The following is a 24,245-nucleotide window of genomic DNA, read 5'->3' as shown; positions in this document are numbered from 1 at the left end:
GTGATCTTTCCTAACATTACAGCCAGTGGGACATAAGCATATTTTTGCTGTAGAACTACTCTGTTATACAATCTTATACAACTGAAAATTGTGAATGTATATGTGTGTGTGTGTGTGTGTGTGTGTGTGTGTGTGTGTGTGTGTGTGTGTGTGTGTGTGTGTGTGTGTGTGTGTGTGTGTGTGTGTGTGTGTGTGTGTGTGTGTGTGTGTGTTACGGAGTGGATTTCAGTCTTTGCCCATCATTATCTCTCTGGCTGAAATGAGAGACCGCCCTATTGTGGCGTATCCAGAACATTCTGAAAGATCCCGAAATTGCAACGAGCAAATTGCTCTGCGGCCGGCTGCATGTCTCCATTCCTGAATATAATCCTGAGATGGACCTCTGCTCTCTTTCAGATGACTGACAGATTGGCGACAGGAAGTGTTACTCAAAAGACAAATGCTTTTCATAACTAATCAGGTGACAGACTAACAACATGAATGGTTGGCACTGCTGAGCACCACAACTCATCTCAGAGTACAGGGGGTGTTAGAGAGGGCAGGAGAAAAAACAAAATGGCAGCCTGTTTAAACACCGGTAACGGAATGACATAGGAGACAGGAGAGATCGAGCGATGATTGTTCCTGGTTGTTTACCAGGTCGTTATTGTGAAGGAAAATATGTTCCCAATGACTACAAAAAAAGTTAAAATACGCTTTGATCTCAATGATCTAACTAAATGAAAGTTTTAACTAAGGTTTGCTATGCCCAGTGAAAGTGAGGTAAGCACTGACCTTACATGTTGGACAAACCTCACCTCACCCCCCTCCCCCCACTGACGTCAGGGGGTCCAACCTGCTTCTCATCAATAGACTGATTACAGACATGGGGTTACTACGGCGATGAGGGTGATGATGGTGTAATGAGGGTGATGGTGTGATGAGGGTGATGGTGTAATGAGGGTGATGAGGGTGATGAGGGTGATGATGTAATGAGGGTGATGAGGGTGATGGTGTAATGAGGGTGATGAGGGTGATGAGGGTGATGATGTGATGATGTAATGAGGGTGATGAGGGTGATGAGGGTGATGGTGTGATGAGGGTGATGATGTAATGAGGGTGATGAGGGTGATGAGGGTGATGAGGGTGATGATGTGATGATGTAATGAGGGTGATGAGGGTGATGATGTAATGATGTGATGAGGGTGATGAGGGTGATGAGGGTGATGATGTAATGAGGGTGATGAGGGTGATGAGGGTGATGATGTAATGAGGGTGATGATGTGATGAGGGTGATGAGGGTGATGATGTGATGATGTAATGAGGGTGATGATGTAATGAGGGTGATGATGTAATGAGGGTGATGATGTGATGAGAGTGATGATGTGATGAGGGTGATGATGTGATGATGTAATGAGGGTGATGATGTGATGATGTGATGATGTAATGAGGGTGATGAGGGTGATGAGGGTGATGATGTGATGAGAGTGATGATGTAATGAGGGTGATGAGGGTGATGGTGTGATGAGGGTGATGATGTGATGATGTGATGAGGGTGATGATGTGATAAGGGTGATGAGGGTGATGATGTGATGATGTAATGAGGGTGATGAGGGTGATGATGTGATGATGTAATGAGGGTGATGAGGGTGATGATGTGATGAGGGTGATGATGTAATGAGGGTGATGAGGGTGATGATGTGATGAGGGTGATGATGTGATGATGTAATGAGGGTGATGAGGGTGATGATGTGATGAGGGTGATGATGTGATGAGGGTGATGAGGGTGATGATGTAATGATGTGATGAGGGTGATGATGTGATGAGGGTGATGAGGGTGATGATGTAATGAGGGTGATGAGGGTGATGAGGGTGATGATGTGATGAGGGTGATGAGGGTGATGATGTAATGAGGGTGATGATGTGATGAGGGTGATGAGGGTGATGATGTAATGATGTGATGAGGGTGATGAGGGTGATGATGTGATGATGTGATGAGGGTGATGATGTGATGAGGGTGATGAGGGTGATGATGTAATGATGTGATGAGGGTGATGATGTGATGAGGGTGATGATGTAATGATGTGATGAGGGTGATGAGGGTGATGATGTGATGAGGGTGATGAGGGTGATGATGTGATGAGGGTGATGAGGGTGATGATGTAATGAGGGTGATGAGGGTGATGAGGGTGATGATGTGATGAGGGTGATGAGGGTGATGATGTGATGAGGGTGATGATGTGATGATGTAATGAGGGTGATGAGGGTGATGATGTGATGAGGGTGATGATGTGATGATGTAATGAGGGTGATGATGTAATGACAGAGTGAGAGGTAATGTTAGAACAATCTCATGTGACAAGAAACAGCTTTTGTATTGTTGGTGGAATAAAACATTCATATTCCTGGTGTCTAGATTGTTTATTTTAAATCGACTTCAGTCTGACCTCATCTTTTGCTTAGAGCCTTATTCCAACCTTAGGAGAAGATATGTATTGTAGCTCTGTTGAAATGTAAAAGTAATTTCCGATTGAGGTGACATATGCAGCGTTTACCGTAAATGCAGTCTGCGGCAAAACGCAATAAACATTACCTTTAATTAAATGTCAATCGCGCTACAACGCTGGTCTTCTGCAATACGGATTGAATCGTACTCTTTTACACACACACACACACACACACACACACACACACACACACACACACACACACACACACACACACACACACACACACACACACACACACACACACACACACACACACACACACACACACACACACACACACACACACACACACACACACACATCGTTTAACTATAGCTAGAGAGACAGAGGAAGCCTGGTGGGAGGAGGGTTTGATGTTAACAGGTGTACTAGGCAGTAAGGGGCAGGAATTCCAGCCCTGACAATGGCTGGTGTTGTTCCCATACGGTTCCTTAATGAAGGGCCTGGCAGTGGGTAGAGGGGGGTGGAGTGGGGTACGGGGCAGGGCAGGCAGTGGTGGTGACTGAAGGATGTGGGAGATAGATGGAGAATCAGCTCTTTCACAGACAGACGGAACAAACAGGTAGATTAGACAGGCAGGCAGACAGACTGGCAGGCAGGCAGACAGACAGACAGACAGACAGACAGGCAGGCAGACTGGCAGGCGGGCAGGCAGACAGACAGACAGACAGACTGGCAGGCAGACAGGCAGGCAGACAGACTGGCAGGCGGGCAGACAGACAGACAGACAGACAGACAGACAGACAGACAGACAGACAGACAGACAGACAGACAGACAGACAGGATAGCAGCCTGATAGAATCCCAAAGGGAACAGGGTTTGTCTATCTAGCCAACAGCTTAGTGTCCTTCAGAGGTGAAGCAGCAACGCCAGAATCTCTCTGTCCTCTTCCTGAATAACCTACGTGAGAAAGCGGCTTGCGCCCCGTGTCACAGCTGAGTGGCAGGCAGGCAACCAGGAACAGAATAGACCAGGACAGGCTAAGTTCATCGTTAAAAACATAGGATCCTATTGAGGAAGGAGGCCTGGCATACCACCCCGGGCATTGGCACTATCACACACACACACACACACACACACACTTCAACTTTGAGGGACTGTTGTTAGTTGTTCAGTCACGCCTGATACGGAGAGTAACTGTATGTGTTAAGGCGGCAGCGTCTCAGTGACACTCCACCACCACAGGGACTCATCAGATCAGTTCACTGTGTAGATCAGATCACAGATCAGTTCACTGTGTAGATCAGATCACAGATCAGTTCACTGTGTAGGACCAGATCACAGATCAGTTTACTGTGTAGACCAGATCACAGATCAGTTCACTGTGTAGATCAGATCACAGATCAGTTCACTGTGTAGATCAGATCACAGATCAGTTCACTGTGTAGGACCAGATCACAGATCAGTTTACTGTGTAGACCAGATCACAGATCAGTTCACTGTGTAGATCAGATCACAGATCAGTTCACTGTGTAGATCAGATCAGTTTACTGTGTAGATCAGATCACAGATCAGTTCACTGTGTAGATCAGATCACAGATCAGTTCACTGTGTAGATCAGATCACAGATCAGTTCACTGTGTAGATCAGATCACAGATCAGTTCACTGTGTAGATCAGATCACAGATCAGTTCACTGTGTAGATCAGATCACATATCAGTTCACTGTGTAGATCAGATCACAGATCAGTTCACTGTGTAGATCAGATCACAGATCAGTTCACTGTGTAGATCAGATCATCAGATCAGTTCACTGTGTAGACCAGATCACAGATCAGTTCACTGTGTAGATCAGATCACAGATCAGTTCACTGTGTAGATCAGATCATCAGATCAGTTCACTGTGTAGATCAGATCACAGATCAGTTCACTGTGTAGATCAGATCACAGATCAGTTCACTGTGTAGATCAGATCATCAGATCAGTTCACTGTGTAGATCAGATCACAGATCAGTTCACTGTGTAGATCAGATCACAGATCAGTTCACTGTGTAGATCAGATCACAGATCAGTTCACTGTGTAGATCAGATCACAGATCAGTTCACTGTGTAGATCAGATCAGTTTACTGTGTAGGACCAGATCACAGATCAGTTTACTGTGTAGATCAGATCACAGATCAGTTTACTGTGTAGGACCAGATCACAGATCAGTTTACTGTGTTGGACCAGATCACAGATCAGTTTACTGTGTTGGACCAGATCACAGATCAGTTTACTGTGTTGGACCAGATCACAGATCAGTTTACTGTGTTGGACCAGATCACAGATCAGTTTACTCTGTTGGACCAGATCACAGATCAGTTTACTGTGTTGGACCAGATCACAGATCAGTTTACTGTGTTGGACCAGATCACAGATCAGTTTACTGTGTTGGACCAGATCACAGATCAGTTTACTGTGTTGGACCAGATCACAGATCAGTTTACTGTGTTGGACCAGATCACAGATCAGTTTACTCTGTTGGACCAGATCACAGATCAGTTTACTGTGTTGGACCAGATCACAGATCAGTTTACTGTGTTGGACCAGATCACAGATCAGTTTACTGTGTAGGACCAGACCACAGATCAGTTCACTGTGTAGATCAGATCAGTTTACGGTGTAGATCAGATCACAGATCAGTTTACGGTGTAGATCAGATCACACATCAGGAAGTGATGAGATAATATTTCAACTCCTTCCCCCATTTACCTTCCTCCAGTTATCTCTAGATTTCAGTGTCTTTGTAACGCAGGTCGTCTGTGACCAGGTGAATCTTTGATCTGTACATGTCTGGTCTGTACGGTTTGCTCAGTCTATACGGCCTGCAGGGTCTGCACGGCAGGAAGAGGTAGAAGCTAAACTAAATACATTGTTGAATTCGATTTTCATAATAGCAAGCCACTGTAGGACGACTGATGGTTTGCTTAGCTAAGATAGCAAGTCTGTTTGTTTGGTTACCCAAGCAACTACTGTAGCTATTTTGAACTTTGGAGTTAACCAACAGAACAGACAGTCACAATGTTTACAGGCTTGGACTAGGGCCAGTTGGCCTCGCCAGGTCCTGGTCATAACCTGGATATATGGAGGGAACACTCCTCACACCTGGTCCTAACCTGGATATACGGAGGGAACACTCCTCACACCTGGATATATGGAGGGAACACTCCTCACACCTGGTCATAACCTGGAATAATTGTGAGATTCCATCAGATCCTCGCTGGCTGACACTCGTTCAACGGTTGTTTTGTTGGTGTCGGAGGTGTAACTTTGTTAAATCTGTCAAATCCACGATCGGCTCCCAGCACAAAACCTAAATCGAACATTGCCATTGACACATTAAGAGATATCCCATGATGCATTGTTTACAAATTACAATCTACACCTCCATTAGGCCGATAAAACAAAATCCTCATCATTCAGTTGAATGATTTTCAATGTGATCGTCATTATTTCTATACAGGCTACATTTTCTCCTTCTGAACTTACATTTACATTTTAGTCATTTAGCAGACGCTCTTGTCCAGAGCGGAAGGTGGGAAAGAAAATGACAGTAGAATATTTTACTCTTCAAATCTCTTCTCTTTATATTATTAGAAAACTTTACACATACAATGTCTAAACTCCACACCGCATGGCGGAACACAGAACGACAAATAAAACAACAAAAAAATAAAGAATATTTCTCATCCAAAAAGGCATAAATAATATAAAAGACAAACTTTTTTTTGTTCTTAAAGGTTCAACGCAGCCGTTTTTTTTTTATCTCAATATCAAATTATTTCTGGGTAACGATGAAGTAACTTACTGTGATTGTATTCAATTAAAAATGTTCAAAAACAAAACAAAAAAATTGCTGCTTAGCAAAGAGAAATTTTTCAAGCAAGAGTTTTGGTAGGACTGTCTGGGAGTGGTCTGAACGGGGAGGGGAAAACTGAACTCCAGCTGTTATTGGCCGAGAGGTTTGGAACTCTCGTACTTATTAGTCTAACTAATTTACCGCCTGGTGATGTCACCAGAAAGGCCGAAATGCCATCCCACCAAAAAACAGGCGGTCTTTTCAAACAGATCTTACACTAAAATGACATTATCATCATTTTCATAATTTCACAGTACGAATCCAACCTCAGTGTAGAAATATTTATAAAACACGGGGGGAAAAAATCACGTTTTTTGACTGCACTGGGCCTTTAAAACAGATATGAAATAATATTTTACTACTACAAAAAATAAATAAGTAATCTAAAGACTTGTAGTTTTTTTGTTTTTTGTTTCAGGAGTCCTCCCTCCCTCTCTTCGTCGGGTGGCTTGGAGTTTTCAGTTCTGAGTCTCCTCCTCCACAGTCTTTCCATTCATCCCCCCATTTGGGTGCCCTCTCTCTCTCTCTCTCTCCCTCTCTCTCTCTCTCTCTCTCTCTCTCTCTCTCTCTCTCTCTCTCTCCATCCATCACCCTCTCTCTCTCTCCTCTCTCTCTCTCTCCATCCATCACCCTCTCTCTCTCTCTCTTTCCCATGCCGTCCATTCCTCTGTCCCAGCTGTATTCCAGTCAGGTTTATGACCTTTTCACCGTGTCACGTACAGTCTCTGACCATGAACATTACTGGGTCCTCTTTTATCCCCCCAAAAACTCCATCTGTCTGTTCCTTCTTCTCTCTGGTTGTCCGCCTCTCCCTTGTCTCCTCTGTACCCCAGGCAGAGGGGCTGTGTGTGGGGCTGTGTTCAGACCTCCTGAGGGGTAGGCTGGATCAGGTCTGCCTGCAAGGCCAGAGTCAGGCTGTCTGTAGAGATCCAAACTGGTTTCTCCTTTAGGTCTAGGTGACACAGACCCAGGCTCTCCCAACACACTGCCACGGCCTCAGGGTCCATACACACCACAGGCTCATCATCAGCTACAGAGAAGAGAAAGGCTTAAAGTGACCAGTTTAACGACACATCACAGGTCACTCATCATCCATACACACACACACACACACACACACACACACACACACACACACACACACACACACACACACACACACACACACACACACACACACACACACACACACACACACACACACACTCACACACACACTCACACACACACACTCACACACACACACACACACACCCCACCTGTGTAGTTGTCTCCAGGGCAGTGTTGTTGGTGGTGGTCCCCCAGAGTACAGTAGGAGGTCTGGGACTGAGATGAGTCCTCCTCCTCCTCCTCCGGGTCCCCGTGCTCCCCAGACGCTGTGTCTCTCTCCCCAGACAGGAGGCCCAGGCAGTGAGGAGAGACCTGGCCCAGAGGAACCATCTCCAGCCCTCCATCCTGCTGCTGGCACGATGCCATGCGCTGCATTAGGGGCAGAGAACCACCGCCACCACTAGAGAATGTTCCGTTGGTCTTCATGTAACATCTGCCCTCCGAGAGACAGAGAGAGACAGAGAGAGAGGGGGAGAGAGAGAGAGAGAGACACAGAGACAGAGAGAGAGAGACACAGAGACAGAGAGAGAGAGAGGGGGAGACAGAGAGAGAGAGAGAGAGAGAGAGAGAGAGAGAGAGAGAGAGGGGGAGACAGAGAGAGAGACAGACAGAGAGAGAGAGAGAGGGGGAGACAGAGAGAGAGAGGGGGGAGACAGAGAGAGAGAGACACAGAGACAGAGAGAGAGAGAGGCAGAGAGAGAGAGAAGGACAGAGAGAGGGGGGGGAGACAGAGAGAGAGACACAGAGACAGAGAGAGAGGGGGAGGAGGAGAGAGAGAAAGAGAGAGAGAGAGCGATAGAGAGAGACAGAGAGAGAGAGAGCGATAGAGAGAGACAGAAAGAGAGACAGAGAGAGAGAGACAGAGAGGGGGGAGAGAGAGAGAGAGAGAGACAGAGAGAGAGAGAGAGAGACGGGGGGGAGAGAGGGGGAGAGAGAGAGAGAGAGACAGAGAGGGGGGAGACAGAGAGAGAGAGAGATGGAAACAATATGAGACATGTTTCTTTTCAGAATGGACAAACAGGGACATTATGCTGCAGAGTGCTGTTCTGTTGCCAACCTACCAGCTCTTAACGGTCGACCCCATCAGGACTTAGTAACACTGAGTGCGTCCCTAATGGACCATGGATCCAGGTAGAACCCTTTTGGTTCCAGTTAGAACCCTTTTGGTTCCAGGTAGAGCCCTTTTGGTTCCAGGTAGAGCCCTTTTGGTTCCAGTTAGAACCCTTTTGGTTCCAGGTAGAACCCTTTTGGTTCCAGGTAGAACCCTTTTGGTTCCAGTTAGAACCCTTTTGGTTCCAGTTAGAACCCTTTTGGTTCCAGGTAGAACCCTTTTAAGTTCGACGTAGAACCCTTTCCACAGAGGGTTCTACCTGAAATCAAAATGGGTTCTCCTATGGGGACAGCCGAAAAAAAACCTTTGGAACACTTTTTTTCTAAGATTGTATATTTAAGGGCATTACAGCCAGTCGGGCATGGGAATTCTCCTGTAAACACTCCTCCTAAAATACAGTAGAGACAGTAGCTACAGGAACATCTACCTCTACTGTAAACACTCCTAAAATACAGTAGAGACAGTAGCTACAGGAACATCTACCTCTACTGTAAACACTCCTCCTAAAATACAGTAGAGACAGTAGCTACAGGACCATCTACCTCTACTGTAAACACTCCTCCTAAAATACAGTAGAGACAGTAGCTACAGGAACATCTACCTTTCTTCCAAACACTCCTCCTAAAATACAGTAGAGACAGTAGCTACAGGACCATCTACCTCTACTGTAAACACTCCTCCTAAAATACAGTACAGACAGTAGCTACAGGAACATCTACCTCTACTGTAAACACTCCTCCTAAAATACAGTAGAGACAGTAGCTACAGGACCATCTACCTCTACTGTAAACACTCCTCCTAAAATACAGTAGAGACAGTAGCTACAGGACCATCTACCTCTACTGTAAACACTCCTCCTAAAATACAGTAGCTACAGGAACATCTACCTCTCCTGTAAACACTCCTTCTAAAATACAGTAGCTACAGGAACATCTACCTCTCCTGTAAACACTCCTCCTAAAATACAGTAGAGACAGTAGCTACAGGAACATCTACCTCTCCTGTAAACACTCCTCCTAAAATACAGTAGAGACAGTAGCTACAGGAACATCTACCTCTACTGTAAACACTCCTCCTAAAATACAGTAGAGACAGTAGCTACAGGAACATCTACCTCTCCTGTAAACACTCCTCCTAAAATACAGTAGAGACAGTAGCTACAGGAACATCTACCTCTCCTGTAAACACTCCTCCTAAAATACAGTAGAGACAGTAGCTACAGGAACATCTACCTCTCCTGTAAACACTCCTCCTAAAATACAGTAGAGACAGTAGCTACAGGAACATCTACCTCTCCTGTAAACATTCCTCCTAAAATACAGTAGAGACAGTAGCTACAGGAACATCTACCTCTACTGTAAACACTCCTAAAATACAGTAGAGACAGTAGCTACAGGAACATCTACCTCTACTGTAAACAATCCTCCTAAAATACAGTAGAGACAGTAGCTACAGGACCATCTACCTCTACTGTAAACACTCCTCCTAAAATACAGTAGAGACAGTAGCTACAGGAACATCTACCTTTCTTCCAAACACTCCTCCTAAAATACAGTAGAGACAGTAGCTACAGGACCATCTACCTCTACTGTAAACACTCCTCCTAAAATACAGTACAGACAGTAGCTACAGGAACATCTACCTCTACTGTAAACACTCCTCCTAAAATACAGTAGAGACAGTAGCTACAGGACCATCTACCTCTACTGTAAACACTCCTCCTAAAATACAGTAGAGACAGTAGCTACAGGACCATCTACCTCTACTGTAAACACTCCTCCTAAAATACAGTAGCTACAGGAACATCTACCTCTCCTGTAAACACTCCTTCTAAAATACAGTAGCTACAGGAACATCTACCTCTCCTGTAAACACTCCTCCTAAAATACAGTAGAGACAGTAGCTACAGGAACATCTACCTCTCCTGTAAACACTCCTCCTAAAATACAGTAGAGACAGTAGCTACAGGAACATCTACCTCTACTGTAAACACTCCTCCTAAAATACAGTAGAGACAGTAGCTACAGGAACATCTACCTCTCCTGTAAACACTCCTCCTAAAATACAGTAGAGACAGTAGCTACAGGAACATCTACCTCTCCTGTAAACACTCCTCCTAAAATACAGTAGAGACAGTAGCTACAGGAACATCTACCTCTCCTGTAAACACTCCTCCTAAAATACAGTAGAGACAGTAGCTACAGGAACATCTACCTCTCCTGTAAACACTCCTCCTAAAATACAGTAGAGACAGTAGCTACAGGAACATCTACCTCTACTGTAAACACTCCTCCTAAAATACAGTAGAGACAGTAGCTACAGGAACATCTACCTCTCCTGTAAACACTCCTCCTAAAATACAGTAGAGACAGTAGCTACAGGAACATCTACCTCTACTGTAAACACTCCTCCTAAAATACAGTAGAGACAGTAGCTACAGGAACATCTACCTCTACTGTAAACACTCCTCCTAAAATACAGTAGAGACAGTAGCTACAGGACTATCTACCTCTACTGTAAACACTCCTCCTAAAATACAGTAGAGACAGTAGCTACAGGACCATCTACCTCTACTGTAAACACTCCTCCTAAAATACAGTAGCTACAGGAACATCTACCTCTCCTGTAAACACTCCTTCTAAAATACAGTAGCTACAGGAACATCTACCTCTCCTGTAAACACTCCTCCTAAAATACAGTAGAGACAGTAGCTACAGGAACATCTACCTCTCCTGTAAACACTCCTCCTAAAATACAGTAGAGACAGTAGCTACAGGAACATCTACCTCTACTGTAAACACTCCTCCTAAAATACAGTAGAGACAGTAGCTACAGGAACATCTACCTCTCCTGTAAACACTCCTCCTAAAATACAGTAGAGACAGTAGCTACAGGAACATCTACCTCTCCTGTAAACACTCCTCCTAAAATACAGTAGAGACAGTAGCTACAGGAACATCTACCTCTCCTGTAAACACTCCTCCTAAAATACAGTAGAGACAGTAGCTACAGGAACATCTACCTCTCCTGTAAACACTCCTCCTAAAATACAGTAGAGACAGTAGCTACAGGAACGTCTACCTCTACTGTAAACACTCCTCCTAAAATACAGTAGAGACAGTAGCTACAGGAACATCTACCTCTCCTGTAAACACTCCTCCTAAAATACAGTAGAGACAGTAGCTACAGGAACATCTACCTCTACTGTAAACACTCCTCCTAAAATACAGTAGAGACAGTAGCTACAGGAACATCTACCTCTACTGTAAACACTCCTCCTAAAATACAGTAGAGACAGTAGCTACAGGACCATCTACCTCTACTGTAAACACTCCTTCTAAAATACAGTAGAGACAGTAGCTACAGGAACATCTACCTCTACTGTAAACACTCCTCCTAATCGTACTGTTTTACGTTGGGTTTTGCTCGGATGATAAGACTTCACACAAACACGCCTTTCTCTCTCGCTCTCCCCTTCCCCCTCTCCCCTTCCCCCTCTCCCCTTCCCCCTCCCCCCTCTCCCCTTCCCCCTCTCCCCTTCCCCCTCTCCCCCTCTCCCTCTCCCCTTCCCCCTCTCCCCCCTCTCCCTCTCCCCTTCTCCCTCTCCCCTTCCCCCTCTCCCCTTCCCCCTCTCCCCTTCCCCCTCTCCCCTTCCCCCTCTCCCCTTACCCCTCTCCCCTTACCCCTCTCTCCTTCCCTCTCTCTCCTTCCCTCTCTCTCCTTCCCCCTCTCTCCTTCCCTCTCTCTCCTTCCCCTTCTCTCTCCTTCCCCCTGTTACTGGCTGGCTGGCTGTTACTGGCTGACTGGTTGGATGACTGGCTGGCTGGCTGTTACTGGCTGGTTGGCTGACTGGCTGGCTGTTACTGGCTGACTGGTTGGATGACTGGCTGGCTGTTACTGGCTGACTGGTTGGATGACTGGCTGGCTGTTACTGGCTGGCTGGCTGACTGGCTGGCTGTTACTGGCTGGCTGTTACTGGCTGGCTGGCTGTTACTGGCTGACTGGTTGGATGACTGGCTGGCTGTTACTGGCTGGCTGGCTGGTTGGCTGACTGGCTGGCTGTTACTGGCTGACTGGTTGGTTGGCTGACTGGCTGGCTGGCTGTTACTGGCTGACTGGTTGGATGACTGGCTGACTGTTACTGGCTGACTGGTTGGATGACTGGCTGGCTGTTACTGGCTGGCTGGCTGATTGGCTGACTGGCTGGCTGGCTGTTACTGGCTGACTGGTTGGATGACTGGCTGGCTGGCTGTTACTGGCTGACTGGTTGGATGACTGGCTGGCTGTTACTGGCTGGCTGGCTGACTGGCTGGCTGTTACTGGCTGACTGGTTGGCTGGCTGGCTGTTACTGGCTGACTGGTTGGCTGACTGGCTGGCTGTTACTGCTAGCTAACTGGTTGGCTGGGAAGCTGTCTGTTGCTGGCTGGCTGCTATTGACTGGCTGGATGGATGGCTGTTACTGTCTGGCTGGGTATTACTGGGTGGCTGGGTGTTACTTGGTGGCTGGCTGACTGTTACTGGCTGGCCGGCTGGCTGACTGGGTGGCTGGCTGTTACTGGCTGACTGGCTGACTGACTGACTGTTACTGGCTGGCTGTTACTGGCTGGCTGGCTGGGTGGTTGTTAATGGCTGGCTGTTACTGGCTGGCTGGCTGACTGGGTGGCTGGCTGTTACTGACTGATTGGCTGGCTGACTGTTTCTGGCTGGCTGTTTTTTTTGGGGGGGGTAGATAAACTTTAATATAGCAGGCAGATTGTAGCCTCCATCAATGTAATTGTCTGCATCACTTCCAATCCCCCATATAGTTTTTTGCAAATATGTATAAATTTACAGTGCCTTGCAAAAGTATTCACCCACCTTGGCATTTTTCCTATTTTGTTGCATTATAACCTGTAATTTAAATGGATTTTTATTTGGATTTCATGTAATGGACAAACACAAAATTGTCCAAATTGGTGAAGTGAAATGAAATAAAAAACTTGTTTAAAAAATAATGAAAACTGGTTCGTATGTTTTCACCCCCTTTGCTATGAAGCCCCTAAATAAGATCTGGTGCAACCAATTACCTTCAGAGGTCACATAATTAGATAAATAAAGTCCACCTGTGTGCAATTTAAATGTCACATGATCTCAGTATGTATACACCTGTTCTGAAAGGCCCCAGAGTCTGCAACACCACCATGCAAGCGGCACTATGAAGACCAAGGAGCTCTCCAAACAGGTCAGGGACAAAGTTGTGGAGAAGTACAGATCAGGGTTCGGTTATAAAAAATATCAGAAACTTTGAACATCCCACGGAGCACCATTAAATCCATTATTAAAAAATGGAAAGAATATGGCACCACAACAAACCTGCCAAGAGAGGGCCGCCCACCAACACTCACGGACCAGGCAAGGAGGGCATTAATCAGAGAGGCAGCAAAGAGACCAAAGATAACCCTGAAGGAGCTGCAAAGCTCCACAGCGGAGATTGGAGCATCTGTCCATAGGACCACTTTAAGCTGTACACTCCACAGAGCTGGGCTTTATGGAAGGGTGGCCAGAAAAAAGACATTGGTTCAAGAAAAAAATAAGCAAACACGCATGTGGGAGACTCCCCAAACATATGGAAGATGGTACTCTGGTCAGATGAGACTCAAATTTAGCTTTTTGGCCATCAAGGAAAACGCTATGTCTGGCGCAAACCCAACACCTCTCATCACCCTGAGAACACCATCCATTTCATCGGCAGGGACTGAGAAACTGGTCAGAATTGAAGGAATGATGGATGGCGTTAAATACAGGGAAATTATTGAGGGAAAACTGTTTCAGTCTTCCAGAGACTTGTCAATGGCCCTAAGCATACTGCTAAAGCAACACTCAAGTGGTTTAAGGGGAATCATTTAAATGTCTTGGAATGGCCTATTCTCAATCCAATTGAGAATCTGCGGTATGACTTGCTGTACACCAGCGGAAGCCATCCAACCCATCCAAGATGGAACCCATCTTCAAAGTGGTAGGCATGTTGTGTAAATCAAATTATACAACCCCCCCCCAAAAAATATAAATTTTAATTCCAGGTTGTGAGGCAACAAAATAGGAAAAATGGCAAGGGGGTGAATACTTTTGCAAGCCGCTGTATATATACATATTATTTTTAAATATATATTTCCTTTATTACCCTCTAACCCTACCAACCCCTCCCTAGTTAGAGTCAACTAGTGAACAACAACACTTAGGCCTGTATTTCCAGCTTATATATACTATATACATTTTATGGGCACAATCTATTTTACAATAGTTCTATTTTGTTAGTTTGTAATCCTGTCCTTCCTGTCCTTCCTCTACCCTCAACATCTCCCATCAATTTCTTTCACAAAAGTTATGAACCTATGTACAGTGAGGGGAAAAAAGTATTTGATCCCCTGCTGATTTTGTACGTTTGCCCACTGACAAAGAAATGATCAGTCTATAATTTTAATGGCAGGTTTATTTGAACAGTGAGAGACAGAATAACGCATGTCATAAAATGATTTGCATTTTAGTCATTTAGCAGACGCTCTTATCCAGAGCGACTTACAGTAGTGAATGCATACATTTCATTATATATATATATATATTTTATTTTCGTACTGGCACCCCGTGGGAATCGAACCCACAACCCTGGCGTTGCACACACCATGCTCTACCAACTGAGCTACAGGGAAATAAGTATTTGACCCCCTCGCAATCAGAAAGATTTATGGCTCCCAGGTGTCTTTTATACAGGTAACGAGCTGAGATTAGGAGCACACTCTTAAAGGGAGTGCTCCTAATCTCAGCTTGTTACCTGTATAAAAGACACCTGTCCACAGAAGCAATCAATCAATCAGATTCCAAACTCTCCACCATGGCCAAGACCAAAGAGCTCTCCAAGGATGTCAGGGACAAGATTGTAGACCTACACAAGGCTGGAATGGGCTACAAGACCATCGCCAAGCAGCTTGATGAGAAGGTGACAACAGTTGGTGCGATTATTCGCAAATGGAAGAAACACAAAAGAACTGTCAGTCTCCCTCGGCCTGGGGCTCCATGCAAGATCTCAGTTATTTCTGTTAGTTGCATGTGTGACATAACTCCACCAGTCCTATTTATTATATATTCCTATTTATTATATAATTTACAAAGATTAAACATTTTTCAAAAATGTATGTTTTTTTACTCTACTAGTATATTTGAGTTTTTTTCTGGTGGATTAAATTGAAATTGCAACCAACTTTCTATGGCTTGTCTTAAAAATAGCGATATTTCAGAGATTATTTCCTTTTCAAATAACTGAAAGTGAGAGGTTGTAATCTGAATAAAGGGGAAAAGGCCGTTCTTGAACATGGGGTGAGACATTCTTATTCATTTACTAGAGAACCAGTTTGGATTTAAGTATAACTTTTGTATGACTGTGACTAAAATAGTTAATCAGGGTGATTTTGTTCCACAAATTGACAGGTATTTTCCTTTCCATGGTAGCAAGATCTTATCTATTTTTGCTAACTTTCTATTAAAATGTATTGTAATGAGATCATTTCTTTCTTTCAGTATATGAATACTGAGTATGTCCACTTTATCATCAGACCATTTTATTGGTAAACTACACGGTAATGTAAAAGTTGTATTTTTTTGTGATCCAATACGTAGTATAGTACATTGATCATAATTTGGTTTTAATCCAGAGAGGTTAGAAAAAGTATCTAGATCATCGATGAGGCCATGGAGGGATTCAAATTGTGGATTTAAAAGAAAAGGCCTTTGATTTTATTGGTGGATCTGATTTTAATAGCTAACTTTTCGATGGCCATAATAAATAGATATGCCGATAGGGAACAACCTTGTTTTACTCCTCTTGACAGTTTAAAACTTTCTGAGAAGTAGCCATTATTTACTATTTTGCTCCGAGGGTTACTATACATAACCTATTGTATATAAAATTGTTTCAAATTTAAATATTACAGGCATTTATATATAAATTCCAGTTGTACTTTATCAAAAGCTTTTTCAGTCAGCTATGAACTCAGGTCACTGGATTTTTCTTCAATAAGTTCCTCCATTTCTTTTTGTTTTTCCTCTAACTTGTTCTGAGCCTCTAAGGACCAGTTTTTCATTGCCATCTATCTGTTCTGTTAGACCTCTTTTTACCTAAATTGCTTTTGTTTTAGAGCTGAGTGCTGAATTGCATGGCCTCTAAAGCCACATTTAAAAGTGTCCCATACAATAAGGGGATCTGCTGTACCGATGGTATGTAGGAAAAATTCAGTTATAAATTATTCTGTCCTAGTTTTTTTTTAAAGTTATCGTACAATAGGCTTTGATTAAATTCCCAATGTTATCACCCTCGTGGAAACTCAGTAAGAGGAATATATGTGTCAGTTATGTGATGGTCCGACCGCATTCTGTCCCCATCAACACTTTTTAAACTTTTGCTGCCAGTGAGAATTATTTAAGAAAGTAATCAAGACGACTAGCTGGATTGAGCCTCCGCCATGTATATCTCACTAGGTCAGGATATTAAACCTCCTCCATGTATATCTCACTAGGTCAGGATATTAAACCTCCTCCATGTATATCTCACTAGGTCAGGGTATTAAACCTCCACCATGTATATCTCACTAGGTCAAGGTATTAAACCTCCTCCATGTATATCTCACTAGGTCAGGGTATTAAACCTCCTCCATGTATATCTCACTAGGTCAGGATATTAAACCTCCTCCATGTATATCTCACTAGGTCAGGGTATTAAACCTCCTCCATGTATATCTCACTAGGTCAGGGTATTAAACCCCCTCCATCTATATCTCACTAGGTCAGGATATTAAACCTCCTCCATGTATATCTCACTAGGTCAGGATATTAAACCTCCTCCATGTATATCTCACTAGGTCAGGATATTAAACCTCCTCCATGTATATCTCACTAGGTCAGGGTATTAAACCTCCTCCATGTATATCTCACTAGGTCAGGATATTAAACCTCCTCCATGTATATCTCACTAGGTCAGGGTATTAAGGGTTTTTCTTTATTTTTACTATTTTATACATTGTAGAATAATAGTGAAGACATCAAAACTATGAAATAACACATATGGAATCATGTAGTAACCAAAAAAAGTGTTAAACAACTCAAAATATATGTTATATTTGAGATTCTTCAAATTAGCCACCCTTTGCCTTGATGACAGCTTTGCACACTCTTGGCATTCTCTCAACCAGCTTCATGAGGTAGTCACCTGGAATGCATTTCAATTAACAGGTGTTAAAAGTTCATTTGTGTCATTTCTTTCCTTCTTAATGCGTTTGAGCCAATCAGTTGTGTTGTGACAAGGTAGGGGTGGTATACAGAAGATAGCCCTATTTGGTAAAAGACCAAGTCCATATTATGGCAAGAACAGCTCAAATAAGCAAAGAGGAACAACAGTCCATCATTACTTTAAGACATGAAGGTCAGTCAATCCGGAAAATGTCAAGAACTTTAAAAGTTTATTCAAGTGCAGTTGAAACACCATCAAACACTATGATGAAACTGGCTCTCATGAGGACCGCCACAGGAATGGAAGATCCAGAGTTACCTCTGCTGCAGAGGATAAGTTCATTAGAGTTAACTGCACCTCAGACACATCTCAACATCAACTGTTCAGAAGAGACTGGGTGAATCAGGCCTTCATGATCAAATTGATGCAAAGAAACCACTACTAAAGGACACCAATAATAAGAAGGGACTTGGTTGGGCCAAGAAACACGAGCAATGGACATCAGACCGGTGGAAATCTGTCCTTTGGTCTGATGAGTCTAAATGTTTGATTTTTGGTTCCAACCGCCGTGTCTTTGTGAGACGCAGAGTAGGTAAACGGATGATCTCTGCATGTGTGGTTCCAACCATGAAGCATGGAGGAGGAGGTGTGGGGGTGCTTTGCTGGTGAAAATAGTGAAAATAGTAGAAATAAAGAAAACCCTTGAATGAGTAGGTATGTCCAAACTTTTGACCATGTGTGGGAGAGGTAGGGGAATGGGAGAGGGGAGGGGAAGAGAGGAGAAAGAGGGAGGGAATAGGAGGAGGAGATGAGAGGAGAGGAAGAGGAAGAGGAAGAGGGGAGGGTAGGAGAGGAGAGGAGGGGAGGGGAGGGGAGGAGAAGAGAGGAGAAGAGAGGAGAAGAGAGGAGAGGAGGGGAGGAGAGGGAAATGTACTGTACGTAGAGTGTGAATATGTAACAGACTGAAGCACCAGCTAAACAAATAATAACCTAAGAATCTCTGGTCGGTTCTCTCGTTACCTGTTGTTGTTGCAGAAGTTCTGGCAACTCATACAGTCAGACGGGTCAGTCTGGGGCAAGGCTGTGTACACACCTTCACCCTGGAACACACAGAGACAAGAGACACATGTTGTTCTAACCGTTCTCAATATGGACCTGTCTGTCTGTCTGTCTGTCTGTCTGTCTGTCTGTCTGTCTGTCTGTCTGTCTGTCTGTCTGTCTGTCTGTCTGTCTGTCTGTCTGTCTGTCTGTCTGTCTGTCTGTCTGTCTGTCTGTCTGTCTGTCTGTGTGTGTGTGTGTGTGTGTGTGTGTGTGTGTGTGTGTGTGTGTGTGTGTGTGTGTGTGTGTGTGTGTGTGTGTGTATACGTGAGAGAGAGTGCTACCTGTGTGTGTCTGTGTGTCTGCATAACTCACATTATGGTGGTGGAGAGGGACAGAGTGCTCATACTCCATGGTGCTGTGTGGTAAGGAGGCGTCGTGGCTGTGTGCTGGGTATCCCAGCCCAGCAGAACCATTACGCAGTGCCAGGCCGTTAGGCAGCTTGTGGTGCAGGTGGTGGCAGCCCTGGGGTAGACCGCTGTGCCCGTAGCCCCCGTGGACGCCACCGTTAATCCGGCTGCTACCTGGCAGGGTGGTGTACTCTAGAACATGGCCGTTCATCTCCGCAGGCTGGTAGAGGTAGCCTGGGGGGTCGTACTCTGGAGGGAGGGAGGGAGAGAGAGAGGACAGGGCGGGAGGGAGGGAGAGAGAGAGAGAGAGGGAGAGAGGGAAAGGGAGAGAGAGGGCGGGAGGGAGAGAGAGGGAGAGAGAGAGGGCGGGAGTGAGGAGGGAGAGAGAGAGGGAGAGTGAGAGAGAGGGAGGGAGGGAGGAGGGAGGGAGGGAGGGAGGGAGGGAAGGAGGGCGGGAGGAAGGAGGGATGAGAGTGAGGGAGGGAGGAGGAGGGAGGGAGGGAGGAGAGAGAGAGAGGGCGGGAGGGAGGGAGAGGGAGAGAGAGGGAGGGAGGGAGGGAGGGTGGAGGAAGAGTGAGAGAGGGAGAGGGAGAGAGGGAGAGAGAGGGAGGGAGAGGGAGAGAGGGAGGGAGGGAAAAGACGGTTAGAGAAAGTAATAAGCCTCGAGCCAACAGCTCCTACTAGCTGCCAGAAGAGCCAACGGCTCCTACTAGCTGCCAGAAGAGCCAACGGCTCCTACTAGCTGCCAGAAGAGCCAACGGCTCCTACTAGCTGCCAGAAGAGCCAACGGCTCCTACTAGCTGCCAGAGAGCCAACGGCTCCTACTAGCTGCCAGAAGAGCCAACGGCTCCTACTAGCTGCCAGAAGAGCCAACGGCTCCTACTAGCTGCCAGAAGAGCCAACGGCTCCTACTAGCTGCCAGAAGAGCCAACGGCTCCTACTAGCTGCCAGAAGAGCCAACAGCTCCTACTAGCTGCCAGAAGAGCCAACAGCTCCTACTAGCTGCCAGAAGAGCCAACAGCTCCTACTAGCTGCCAGAAGCTGCCACCATCTTGGCCAGCAGGTGGTAATAATATCACGGCCATATGGAGGAGAGGAAATAGCAGTGAATATATCAATGAGTTTAAATTCAACCTCAATTTCACCCCTGGCCATATGGTTGTTGTCCTGCCAGTCTCTTGGTTGCCAGTGTTAATACGACCATCTGGTTACTGTGGTCTGTCTGTCTGTCTGTCTGTCTGTCTGTCTGTCTGTCTGTCTGTCTGTGTCTGTCTGTCTCCCAGAAACATTCCCAGAACATAAAGTAGTGTTTTGATATACGGTAACATTAGGATGTAGGGTTCTGTCTAGGGGTTAGGGTACAGGGGTTAGGGTACAGGGGTTAGGGTCTAGGGGTTAGGGTACAGGGGTTAGGGTCTAGGGGTTAGGGTAAGGGGCTAGGGTCTAGGGGTTAGGGTCTATGGGTTAGGGTACAGGGGTTAGGGTACAGGGGTTAGGGTACAGGGGTTAGGGTCTATGGGTTAGGGTCTAGGGTACAGGGGTTAGGGTCTAGGGTACAGGGGTTAGGGTACAGGGTTAGGGTCTAGGGTACAGGGGTTAGGGTCTAGGGTACAGGGATTAGGGTACAGGGGTTAGGGTACAGGGGTTAGGGTCTAGGGTACAGGGGTTAGGGTACAGGGGTTAGGGTACAGGGGTTAGGGTCTAGGGTACAGGGGTTAGGGTCTAGGGTACAGGGGTTAGGGTACAGGGTTAGGGTCTAGGGTACAGGGTTAGGGTCTAGGGTCTAGGGGTTAGGGTACAGGGGTTAGGGTCTAGGGGTTAGGGTCTAGGGGTTAGGGTCTAGGGGTTAGGGTCTAGGGGTTAGGGTACAGGTGTTAGGGTCTAGGGTACAGGGGTTAGGGTCCAGGGTACAGGGGTTAGGGTACAGGGGTTAGGGTCTAGGGTACAGGGGTTAGGGTCTAGGGGTTAGGGTACAGGGGTTAGGGTCCAGGGGTTAGGGTCTAGGGGTTAGGGTACAGGGGTTAGGGTACAGGGGTTAGGGTCTAGGGGTTAGGGTACAGGGGTTAGGGTACAGGGGTTAGGGTCTAGGGGTTAGGGTACAGGGGTTAGGGTCTAGGGGTTAGGTTACAGGGGTTAGGGTCTAGGGGTTAGGGTACATGGTAAAGGGGTTAGGGTCTAGGGGTTAGGGTCTAGGGGTTAGGGTACAGGGGTTAGGGTCTAGGGTCTAGGGTACAGGGGTTAGAGTTCTCACTGTGCATGTTATTCTGCTGCCGGTTCCTCCACAGACACATGGTGATGAAGACGAGTAGGATGAGGACCATGACCCCTAGAACACAGCCCACGATCAGGTACAGCAGGCCCCCGGGCGGGGTGGGAGTGTCTGGGGGGTAGGGCCCCGGTGGGGTGATGGGGTGCTGGCTGGGGACCCCTGGGGGCTGCCGCGCTGTGTGGGTTGGAGGAGGGGAACGAGGCCTTTAGGTTACTGATCCCTCACTCAATAGTCTTCTCTCAACTAGTACTAGTAAACAGTATATTAAACTATATAATGTTACATTGTGTTCTATAAAACACTCATATTGTTACATTGTGTTCTATAAAACACTCATATTGTTACATTGTGTTCTATAAAACACTCATATTGTTACATTGTGTTCTATAAAACACTCATATTGTTACATTGTGTTCTATAAAACACTCATATTGTTACATTGTGTTCTATAAAACACTCATATTGTTACATTGTGTTCTATAAACACTCATATTGTTACATTGTGTTCTATAAAACACTCATATTGTTACATTGTGTTCTATAAAACACTCATATTGTTACATTGTGTTCTATAAAACACTCATATTGTTACATTGTGTTTCTAATAAAACACTCATATTGTTACAGTTGTGTTCTATAAAACACTCATATTGTTACATTGTGTTCTATAAAACACTCATATTGTTACATTGTGTTCTATAAAACACTCATATTGTTACATTGTGTTCTATAAAACACTCATATTGTTACATTGTGTTCTATAAAACACTCATATTGTTACATTGTGTTATATAGTATATGTATAGTACCTGTAGTAACCACTATGACAGACAACATTATAGTTATGACCCTGGACTGTAGTATGTCCTGACTGACAATAAACTACATCACCTCTCCAAGCTCTGGTGTGTGTGTGTGTGTGTGTGTGTGTGTGTGTGTGTGTTGTGTGTGTGTTTGTGTGTGTTTGTGTGGTGTGTGTGTGTATGTGTTTGTGTGTGTGTGTGTGTGGTGTGTGTGTGTGTGTGTTTGTAGAGTCCAGTTCTACCTTTGGTCTTACAGATCATAACGTTGCTGTATTCACTCTCTCCCCGCTCTGGTGTGTGTGTGTGTGTGTTTGCGTGTGTGTGTGTGTGTGTGTGTGTGTTTGCGTTGTGTGTGTGTGTGTATGTGTGTGTGTGTGTGTGTGTGTGTGTGTGTGTTTGTAGAGTCCAGTTCTACCTTTGGTCTCACAGATCATAACGTTGCTGTATTCACTCTCTCCCCCGTCGTTGAAACACTGCATCTTAATGTCATAGGATGTCTCTGGCTGCAGCTGGACCTGATCAGGGTGCACTGTTTCAGGACCATGGGGGGGAAGAGACCGAACTAGAGAGAGAGACAGAGAAGATGAGAGAGACGAGACAGAGAGAGAGACAGACGAGACGAGTACAGGACCGAGAGAGAGACCAGACAGAGAGAGAGAGGACAGAGTAGACAGAGACAGAGAGATGACAGAGACAGTGAGAGGACAGGAGGAGTAGAGAGAGGGACAGATGAAGAGACAGAGAGAGACAGAGACAGATGAGAGACAGAGAGAGGACAGAGACAGAGACAGGAAGAGACAGAGACAGGGAGAGCCAGTAGGACAGGGAGAGACAGAGACAGGGAAGAGGACAGAGAGAGACCAGAGACAGAGAGAGACAGGGAGAGACAGGGAGAGACAGAGGAGAGAGGACAGAGACAGAGGAGAGAGAGAGAGACAGAGAGAGAGACAGACAGAGAGAGACAGACAGACAGAGAGAGAGAGACAGAGAGAGACAGAGACAGAGAGAGACAGAGAGAGACAGAGAGAGAGAGAGAGACAGAGAGAGACAGACAGAGAGAGACAGAGACAGGAGAGAGAGAGAGAGACAGAGACAGAGAGACAAAGAGAGGAAGGGCAAATGAGAGATGATTGTTTCCTCTGAATGTTTGTGTGATTCCACTGACACAATCAATATTATCCCTCTCTTTCTCTCTCTCTTTTCTTCTTCCTCTCTCTCGCTTCTCCTCTCTCCTTCTCTCTCTCTCTTTCTCTCTCTCACTCTCTCTCACTTCAATTTCATGGGAAACGTGTTAACATTGCCAAAGCAAGTGAAATAGATATATAAAAATGAACAGTAAACATTACACTCACAGAAGTTCCAAAATATACATACATTTCACATTTCATATTGTGTCTATATACAGTGTTGTAACGATGTGCAAATAGTTAAAATACAAAAGGGGAAAAATAATAAACATAAATCTGGGTTGTATTTACAATGTTGTTTGTTCTTCACTGGTTGACCTTTCTTGTGGCAAACAGGTCACAAATATTTCTGCTGTGATGGAAACACTGTGGTATTTCACCCAGTAGATATGGGAGTTTATCAGAATTGGATTTGTTTTCAATTCTCTGTGGGTCTGAGAGAAATATGTGTCTCTAATATGACATACATTTGGCGGAAGTGCAGCTCAGTTTCACCCTCATTTTGTGGGCAGTGTGCACAATTTATTTGTATTACATTTTTCTTTAACCTTTATTTAACAAGCCAGTTAAGAACAAATTCTTATTTACAATGACGGCCTACCAAAAGGCAAAAGGCCTCCTGCGGTGGACGGGGGAATTAAAAATACAAAATACAAAAAAAAAAAAACTATAGGACAAAACACACATTATGACAAGAGAGACAACACAACACTACATAAATAGTTGCAAGATT

General features: G+C 45.2%; 1 protein-coding gene across 2 annotated transcripts in view; it reads right to left on the bottom strand.

Moving 5' to 3' along the window:
• Positions 1-6,029: 6,029 nt before the first annotated feature.
• Positions 6,030-24,245, bottom strand: part of cdon (cell adhesion associated, oncogene regulated) — a 102,212-nt gene continuing 83,996 nt past the window's right edge. For both annotated transcript variants that reach the window (XM_029773935.1, XM_029773936.1), the window contains exons 15-18: positions 19,219-19,502; positions 18,826-18,905; positions 7,587-7,870; positions 6,030-7,357 (exon numbers count right to left, since the gene is read on the bottom strand). In XM_029773935.1, coding sequence (XP_029629795.1) covers positions 7,188-7,357; positions 7,587-7,870; positions 18,826-18,905; positions 19,219-19,502 — 818 coding nt within the window. In that variant the 3' untranslated portion in view covers positions 6,030-7,187. The remainder of the gene's footprint in view (positions 7,358-7,586; positions 7,871-18,825; positions 18,906-19,218; positions 19,503-24,245) is intronic.

The sequence above is a fragment of the Salmo trutta genome, chromosome 13, assembly GCF_901001165.1.
Source record: "Salmo trutta chromosome 13, fSalTru1.1, whole genome shotgun sequence".
In the NCBI taxonomy this organism is placed as follows: Eukaryota; Metazoa; Chordata; class Actinopteri; order Salmoniformes; family Salmonidae; genus Salmo; species Salmo trutta.
Note: the sequence above shows the minus strand (reverse complement) of the source record. Positions and strands in the feature narration are given on the sequence as shown.